Source organism: Danio rerio, chromosome 7, assembly GCF_049306965.1.
Source record: "Danio rerio strain Tuebingen ecotype United States chromosome 7, GRCz12tu, whole genome shotgun sequence".
In the NCBI taxonomy this organism is placed as follows: domain Eukaryota; kingdom Metazoa; phylum Chordata; class Actinopteri; order Cypriniformes; family Danionidae; genus Danio; species Danio rerio.
The window spans coordinates 39,000,204-39,009,692 of NC_133182.1; the positions used below are offsets into that span (position 1 = coordinate 39,000,204).

General features: G+C 36.1%; 1 protein-coding gene across 1 annotated transcript; it reads right to left on the minus strand.

The window, feature by feature from the left end:
• Positions 1-3,218: 3,218 nt before the first annotated feature.
• On the minus strand, positions 3,219-8,235 carry si:dkey-23n7.10. The gene is made up of 5 exons (XM_002662848.7): positions 8,075-8,235; positions 7,672-7,839; positions 5,955-6,086; positions 4,116-4,306; positions 3,219-3,942 (listed from the first exon to the last, which is right to left on the minus strand). The coding sequence occupies exons 2-5, from the start codon at positions 7,829-7,831 to the stop codon at positions 3,739-3,741; spliced, it is 687 nt and encodes a 228-aa protein (XP_002662894.2). The 5' UTR covers positions 7,832-7,839; positions 8,075-8,235; the 3' UTR covers positions 3,219-3,738.
• Positions 8,236-9,489: the final 1,254 nt, after the last annotated feature.

The following is a 9,489-nucleotide window of genomic DNA, read 5'->3' on the forward strand; positions in this document are numbered from 1 at the left end:
CGAACATTTAAGCGCTGTTTAGCCATTTTTAAACGCAGCTGAATTTGTTGTGTTCATGTCATTAATGACAACAGAAATGACTGTTATTGGCTGTTAAGGTCATCAGTTCACCGAACTCACTGCTGTTTACTGTGTGTAACCACAGATACAGGGACACTGGAAAATTTTAAAGCTGTGATGTTCACTTATAGACAAACCAGCTGATCGACGTGACTTTGAAACACTCCTGTGTCCCTGTATCTGTGGTTGCGCTTAGTAAACAGTCATGAGTTCGGTGAACCGATGACATTCATAGCCAACCACAGTCATTTCTGTTGAGCACGTGAACATGATGGCAAATCAGCGCTGTTTAAGAAGGTGCTCGACAAATGTTCCCGTTTTTAAAATTTTAGTACCTATTGGTATCGGAATTTCAGTATCGTGACAAGCCTAATATATCTAAATATCTCTGCCAACATTCCCCCTTCTTTCTGAATGTGTGTATTTTGTGTGTATGTGTGGTCTGTTGAGTACTGCTGTTGTATTAATAGCCCCAGACATATTTATTTTGGCCAAAGACTATATTGTTAAATGCTTGTGTGGTCAATTTTATTTGTAACTAAAAGACGTACTGCCTGTCGGGGACAGTGCCATTACGCAAGGGCGCATTAAAAGAGTCACCTAAATAAAAAAAATAATAATAGTGAAGAACAATTTTTAAGACATTTTGTCCTGTTAGTAAAATTGTGCTTTTATCTGTGAGGAAACATATCAATGTGCGATTAGTTATTACCAGTGTCTTGAGTACATAAAAAAAAATGAATTAAAAAAACACAAGTACAGAAGCAGTTTTATCACAGGGCTCTGTTTGTGAAGGTCGACATTTCCCTTCGCATGAATTCCATGATTAATGGACACAAACGGTCTGGATTTCGCACAAAGGAGGCTTGTTTCATGGGTCTGACGTCCAAAAGAACCTTAAAGCAGGTACTTGGGTACTGATAATTTAGCACTAATGAGTTGTGTGTCATATGCCTTGATATTTGAATTGTAACTGTTTACTGTAAACGTCCCGTTCATGTCAATCCATCCGTTGAGCATTGACATGTGGACCAGTGGCTTAAATAGTTTTAGACAAGCTCCCTCAAACCCAAGTGTCTGTGTGCCTTACTGGAGTGAACTGGCGATGATCTATATTAGCTGTTGATTCCCCTTCTCTGGACAGATCTGTGAACTTTGTGCCATTTTGTTGTGTGCGTATCCAAACATCGACCTGTTTACCTGTGCTGTAGACGTGCATTTCTGGTTTCCAGGTGGAACTTTGCATTACTTCTTTTGTGAAGGTTCTTTTCTTCCATTTTGGCTGTTGAAATGTATTCTGTGCTTTTGAACTCTGTACTTTTGTATATCATGTTGTGAATTCAGAGTAATAAATTGATAGAGATGGTGTACCGTTTTTTTCCCCCTCTTTGTCTTTTTATTGGCTTTGGGACAAACCATGTGGTGAGCAAGTAAAAATACCCTATTCACTCTTTGATTGTTTTTACTTCTTTTAGATAATGTATTCTTTTGAAACAATCATTGCTACCAACATTCTCTAGAACAGGGGTGCCCAAACTTGATCATGGAGTGCCGGTGTCAAGCAAAGTTTAGTTACGATCCCAATAAGACACACCTGGGCTGGCTAATCAAGCTTTGCAGTCACACTAGAGCAGAGGTGTCAAACTCAATTCCTGGAGGGCCGAAGCCCTGCACAGATTAGTTCCAACCCTGCTTCAACACACTTTACCTGTAGGTTTCAAACAAGCCTGAAGGACTCAATTAGTTTGATCAGGTGTGTTTAATTAGGGTTGGAACTAAACTGCAGAGCTGCGGCCCTTTTGGAACTGAGTTTGACACCTGTGCACTAGAGTTTATGCGTGTGAAATTCTGTAGTACGGTGCTGTAAAAAAGGGGCAGGATTAAACAAAATGATTAGACATTTTTAAAAAAGCGAGCGATTGCTCCATATTTTAAATTCCTGTCCAGAGAAGTCATGTTTTGATCCTCGATTGGTCTCACGCAGTCAAGTACTGCGATTTGGCGATCGAGCTTGCGTTTCAAGTCTGACCTATTCACATGCGTCTGAATGGAAGTCTATGGGGAGAAAAGTCCAGTGTGACCCAGTCTACGGTGTTACCGCAGCCTTAGGCTTTCTCAAAACATCCTTGCAAGTGTGTTGAGGCAAGTTGGAGCTAAAATCTGCAGGACACCGGTCCTCCTGGACTGAGTTTGGACACCCCTGCTCTAGAAAGTTTTAAATAGACACATACATTTTACAAATAAAAACAGGAATACATTTACAGAAAGACAGTCAACAGAGAGCAAATACATATCTTACAATGAAATATCACATGGCTCAAAGCCAGGACTTCCTGTTTTAAATTAAAATTACAAATAACAATTAATAAATAGAGAGAATTAAATTAATCCAAATAAAGTGTCCAATTAAATTATTCACAAAACATTTGAGAAAGAAAAAATGTCCAAATTTGGATAAAATTGTTCTATCGCAATTTCTCTGTGCTTAAGTGTATAAAACAATAAAATACTCTTGACTTTTATTTAGATTATTTCACACTTTAAACCTTGTTGAGAAATGGGAATCAAAATAAACCTGAACCTACAAAATAACTAGCATTTTGAAGCCGCACTGTGATCCTTAAAGGGATAGTTCACCCAAAAATGAAACCTCATCATTTACTTACACTTAGTTATTTATGAATTTCCATCTTCTGTTGAACACAAAACAAGATAATGCTGGAAGAAAAGCAGCCATTCACATCCATAATAGGAGCAAAAAAAAAAATTTCAATAGAAGTGAATGGCTGTTTTTTCCAACATTCTCTAGAATTTTTTTCCTTTTGTGTTCAACAGAAGAAAGAAACTCAAACAAGTTTTGAACAATGAGAGGGCCAGTAAATGATGACAGAAATTCATTTTTGTGTGAACTATCCCTTTCAAAGGATTTTCTTATGTCATCAAATAACTATTGTTCTAAATATGCCTCTCTTGATCTTTATGGAGATCCAGAAGGGATGTGATGGTGGGGAAAAAATGGGTGGAAGAAAAATAAATTTGATGAGAGAAAAAAAAAACGAGTGATAGGAAAAAAAAAAAAAAAAAAAAAAAAATATATATATATATATATATATATATATATATATATATATATATATATATATATATATAAAGTTTTTGTGTTCCCGTTCAAAACAGTTTTTCCACAAACACTGTTCACTTCATACATGTCAACCCTCCCGTTTTTATTCTATCCCGATTTTACCATTCTATCCCGCTATCATCCTATCAATAAGTATTTTCCCTTATTTCTCCCATATTTTTAATCTTGAAAGCACGTTGAAATATTAAAATGTCTGCATTCACTTCCACCCAGTTTCCCCCCACACAATCACGTCCCTTCCAGGTCTCTGTAGCTCTTTGACATTTTTGTTGATCTCTGTAAATCATGCGGAAAAAAGATTACGTCTCTGAGACAGTACTGGGAACTGGCTGTAGAGCAGCATTTAAAACGTAATGCTGCATTGCACTTTTATTTTGGCTCTTAAAATCTTTGGACAACACTTTTGTTCTTCAATTTACATTTTAAAAATATATAATAAAACTTGAGGTAAGCTGCATAGTATAACGCATCTGTAGCACTGGAGGTTCTGCGTTGTTTCATGGCATTTTCTAAATCAGAAACAGGCCATTGCCTGCTTATAAAAGAGCATGTGTGTGTATTTGACAGAGTAGAGATGCGGGTAATGGCAGTCCCTTTGCACGTCTACCTTGTGAAAGTGACTGTGTGATGATGTGTATGCAGTGTTCCTGCAGAGAGGAGATTCTCTGGCTTCTCAACCCCAGCTGAAGCTCAGTTTCTGGAGCAGTCGAGCTCACCAGAGGATACAAAGCCTTGCCGACCTGCAAAGAACACAAACGTTCTGCAGGCATTTTCTTTGTTTAATGTCATGCCAGCTTCTATGGCTATTTTCATAACAAGAAAAATGATACTGCAGCTTTGCATTTAAAAGAACAAGGAATGCATACATAGAGTAACCTAAACACGTGCATAATTGTTAAATAAATCATTTTACCTGCTCCAGGCCAGTGAAGGCCACCCCAAGGTTTACTCCATTTCGGGAGAACGTCAGTGTTCCTGCGCTTAAGTCCAACAGAACCCCAATGACTGTGTTTCTTTCATAAAAAGCCTCTGTGTATTTCCGGCTCCTTCCTTTATGCCAGATATAGCCTTTATATGACAGACCCCAGCTCTCACTGTCCATGCCTTTGAAGAAAGAAGCAAGACCATCAGAACAGTCAAACAGCCTCCATCATTCAAACAAAGCACAGACGTCTTTTGTATGATCTACTTTTTTCACCTTTGGTGTTAATCTGAGAGGCATTGAAGGGACACATTTCATGTTTGATAAAAAATGATCCACCTGTACTGCTCACTGCTTGATGTTAAAATCCTATCAAATGATTCTAGCTATATCACACTGGCTGTTTAAAAATCGCATACTTTGCCACTATAAAGTAGATGAAAAACAAAAAGTGTCAGCTGAATTCACAGTTCTCAGTGAAGCCAAGCAGCTAGATTACGTAGCTAGATTACGTTTATATATTCACATGTATATATTACATGTATACATGATTTACGCATGTATAATAGATATTTTTCAAGACACTTCTATACAGCTTAAAATGACATTTAAAGGTTTAACTGGGTTAATTTGGTTAACTGTGCAGGTTAGGGTAATTGGGCAAGATATTTTATAATGATGGTTTATTCTGTAGACCAGTGGTTCTCAAACTTTTTTCACCAAGTACCACCTCAGAAACAAATTATCTCCCCAAGTACCACCATAATGACCAGTATTGAAATAAAGTAGCGTAGTTGGCCAAATTAAGCAGCTACAGAACTGCACAGTTCGAAAACAGAGGCAGAGTCATATTCATATTTATACAGTTTTTGATTTTGAAATACATATTGCATGTACATATGACATAATTGTGAAACTTTTTGAAATCTAAACATTAACTTGTATGTAGATTGGTTTTTCCCAGAGGATGTCAAGCTGACAAAATACTGCTGCACTCTGATACACGTTTTATTTATGAAGAAATTTAAAAAGCACTGCAGTGTTTGGGGTTACTGTGTTTGTCTGAGATATTTAGTCTAAAGAAATTATATTCTATACAAAATATGAAGCTGATCAGTCGGTTCATGTCACGTGACTCGCGGTGCGGCATTCTGAAAAGTTAAGATGTTTTTTAATTGTATACGCCTGGAATACGCTAGCACCACGCACCTCTTTCTCTAATTCTGCGCCAATTGGATTGAGCAGCTGATGATAGTGATGCTATAAAGTAAACATTTTAAGCACATCGCTTTGATCGTATCCTTTAGAGAACAGCCAATGCTGATTACATTAGTGTTATCGTATGCATCAAATGATTAAAATTGTATTCATTTTTTTCTTTCATTACTCAGTGATCCCTCTGCGTACCACTAGAAGTAAGCCTGCGTACCACTAGTGGTACACGTACCACAGTTTGAGAACCACTGCTGTAGACTATCAAGAAAAATATATAGCTTATAGGGGCTAATAATTTTGTCCCTAAAATGGTGTTTAAAAAATTAAAATTGCTTTTATTCTTGCCGAAATAAAACAAATATGACTTTCTCCAGAACACAAAATATTATCAGACATACTGTGAAAATGTCCTTGCTCTGTTTAATATCCTTTGGAAAATATTCAAAAAAGAAGAAAAAATTTCAAAGGGGGCAAATAATTCTGACTTCAACTGTATATAACATACATTTAGTGCTGTGTAATTGCTCCATTTTATCAAAGTAAGTACTGATTGTCTTTCTAAAATTTGAGAGGAATGACCGTGATCAAATAAATGAGCAACAAGACTGTACTCACCTATGAGATTGACAAACGTTTGGTCTCCTGTGTGCAGCAGTGCATTTTGGGTACCGACCCCCACCATCACAGAGCTTCCATAAGGAGGCTCCAGGAACTCAATCTCCCAGTAATGCTCACCATGAGTAAAACCTAATGTAGAAATGTGTGTTATTGTTTTTTGTTCAATCCACAAAAATTTGTAAAAACAATCACGTTAACTTTATAGATTTGTGTTGGGACAACATGAAGGAATTGTGCGGAACCCAGCATTTTTTACAGTGTACTGGATAATACCAACAGGATACAACTAATAAAGCCTCACTGGCTAGTTAAAAATTAACTTGAGCCAGGCACAGTACAAACAGCTTTCCTTAATGTTCAGCATATTATCACTGAACAGTGATATACTCATAAAACAGCGTTGAAAAGGTTATTTTGGGAATGTAATAGGTTACAGATTAAAAGTTCACTCATTAACATGCAAAAAGCAGAGTATTTATTTTTATTGTATCAGTACAGTGATGTAACGGATTTCAATTAATTTGATTACTTTTCTAAATTTCTAACAAACGTTAATCAGTTTCAAAGATTTAAATTTGGCAGAGTTAGAGTTGAAAGAGCAAAGAGTTGATTACTTTTATTCGCACTTGAATTAACATTAGGACTAATAATAATAATAATAATAATAATAATAATAATAATAATAATAATAATAATAATAATAATAATAAAAAATAAAAGGGCAGGAAGGTCACTGGTTTGAGCCTTGGCTGGGTCAGTTGGCGTTTCTGTGTGGAGTTTGCATGTTCTCCTCATGTTCGCGTGGTTTTCCTCCGGGTGCTCCGGTTTCCCCCACAGTCCAAAGACATGCTGTACAGGTGAATTGGGTAGACTAAATTGTCCGTAGTGTATGAGTGTGTGTGGATGTTTTCCAGAGATGGGTTGTGGCTGAAAGGTCATCTACTGCGTAAAAACGCGCTGGATAAGTTGGCGGTTCATTCGGCTGTGACGACCCCGGATTAATAAAGGGACTAAGCCGACAAAAAAAAACAAAACAAAAAAAAACGAACAAAACAACAACAGGTATCAGACCTCAGCATCTCTTTTTACTTTGAGACAGTTCTGGGTTAAGAAAATTATTTTTAATAGCAGTCATGCTGTTTCTGAAACCAAATCTGTGCTTAAATATGACAGGAAACAATGACATCTAACCATGACTTGAAAAAAACCTTATCTTAGATCATTTAAAAATAAAATTAAGCATATACAAGAATCCAAATAGGAAATAAAAGTGATCAAATAAGCTTAAAATATGATGTGCTATAAACTGCAAATTTACTAAGAAAACCAATCAAAAGCATCATAATAGCACTGCTATTATAAATGACCATTAAATGACAGTAGGCATTGTGTACAAAAAATAAACAAAAGACAAAGAAAACTATATAATAAAAATATGTTATAATTATATTGTCCTAGCTTTGACCATGAATTTTTTTCAGGAAATATAATTGTTAACATTATCTTAAATAGGCCAACACATTTTCCTCAGTAACGGTATAAAAATAGCTGATTACCTTTTAACTAAACGTAATGCAGTTACATGTAACCAGTTACTCCCCAACATCTGATAAAATAGGGTAAACCTGTTTAAATGTAATAATGTACTTAAATAATACAACAAACTGACTCAGGAACAGCTAAGTGCCATTTTCTCTGTTTGGTATCCTCTCACCTTTGGTGCCTCTGACGCCTGCAGTGCCCTGACTGTCCAGCAGAGGGCTGATGTGGAAATACACGGCTTGTCGGCACACCGACACATGAGCATCAGGGGATTTACTGTCCGGGTCCCATTCCCAGCTCTCCTGACAGTGACCTCTGAGTGAGTGACACATTTACTCTCCTCCAGAAAACAAAACACATATACCAGTCACTATACGGTCAAAATATCTCATGTATCAGTATTAAATAAATGTTCAGTAAAGTCAAATTAACAGCAATACATATGTTATAGACTACGACTCTTCCAAGTTGAATAATTTAGGCTATTTCTTTACGTTTCAAAGCTGAGACCTTTCAGACGTGAAGCACACCACGTCCCAAAGGCTGCTACTATAATCAAAACATACGTGACTTACCAAATGTACGTGGAGTTCTGTAACCCAAAGTATAATTTGAAAGAGAAAAGACTCTCTTGGAGCTTAAAACCAGCTTTTGAAATGAAGTCTGTACCGCCACTGAGAGTTTTGTGTATGGGTGTTCACACAGCTGGACGATAGAAAAACATTTCACAACTGCTGTCAAACGACACTGAGTTCATCCCAATATGGAAGTGGGCGTGTTTGTGTTGTTGGTGCTCATGAATTATTAAAAAGCCGCTGCTGGCGTACGAATAGTCTTTTAGTGACGCGTCCTGAATAATATTCATAAGCCAAGCCTCTGCCATACTATTGGCCCGCATTTATTGAGCTAACGAATATTCATTAGCTACTGGATCCTCAGCGTTTGCCTCAAGGAGACACAATGTTCTTAACGGTGTCGGCGTGTTGGGTGTAACTAGTGTCACATTTGTCAAAGCAACTACCTACTCTTATTAAATTACTTATTCACGGATAAGTGTAAAGGATTACTGCTCAATTTAGGTAAATATAATGACCTTAAAGGGATAGTTCACCCAAAATTGAACATTTACTCATCATTCACTCACCCTCAAGTGATTCCAAACCAGTTTGACTTTCTTTTTGTTGTTGAACACACAATTATACGGAGTACTAAATTAAAACCTTTAACCACTGAATTCCATAGTATGGTAAAACAACTATTATGCATATCAGTGGTTGCTTTATTTCCGACATTTTTCAAAATATCTGTTCAAGAGAAAAAAAAAAAACTCAGTCACGCAAGTGAAAGCTCAGTAAATGGTGACAGAATTAAATTTTTTGGTGAACTATCCCTTTATATACTGCAAATAAATTCAACAGTTAAATAATTTATTTATCTGTTGTTGTTCTACAAATTCTCTTTTCAGAAAAATTATATTTTTTATCGCACATGCTTGATAATCAATAAGATTAGTTCATGATAATATACTGTATGTATGAAATATGGTGTAATGTTTTGGAACATTTGAATCATGTAACGTTTAACTGTTATTTATTTAAAGAGTGTTTGTTAGTAAAATGCTTAAGTTTACTTTTTTCAAACTAAATGTTATGTTTGAATTAAACTTAAAAAATCTTAGTGAAGTTTATTTATAAACTAATTTCGAGTATCACATGCTTACGATTGATCACAGCTGGTCCTGCACTAGCCAACTCGTGATTCACCAATCAGACGATTCCATAAGACACCATAAATAACCATAAGTTCCATATCACAGCCAGCTTCGTTTTGCTGTTTTCCAGTTTGTTTTACTTATATTGCCTATGCATTAATATTTATAGGGATTTTATGTAGTATTGTTTAAAGTAATTAAATGATTTTATATGGCATAGTTTAAATTCTTTTCAGACAGTGATATTGCCATTACTTAGTTAGAAACATACACTTGTTC

Excerpts from the sequence above, each read along its gene's own strand:
- si:dkey-23n7.10 (XM_002662848.7), bottom strand. The coding sequence starts at position 7,831 with ATGTGTCACTCACTCAGAGGTCACTGTCAGGAGAGCTGGGAATGGGAC. Across the intron at positions 6,087-7,671 it reads AGGCGTCAGAGGCACCAAAG|GTTTTACTCATGGTGAGCAT; the intron begins GTGAGAGGATAC and ends TTTCTACATTAG. Across the intron at positions 4,307-5,954 it reads AACGTTTGTCAATCTCATAG|GCATGGACAGTGAGAGCTGG; the intron begins GTGAGTACAGTC and ends CTTTCTTCAAAG.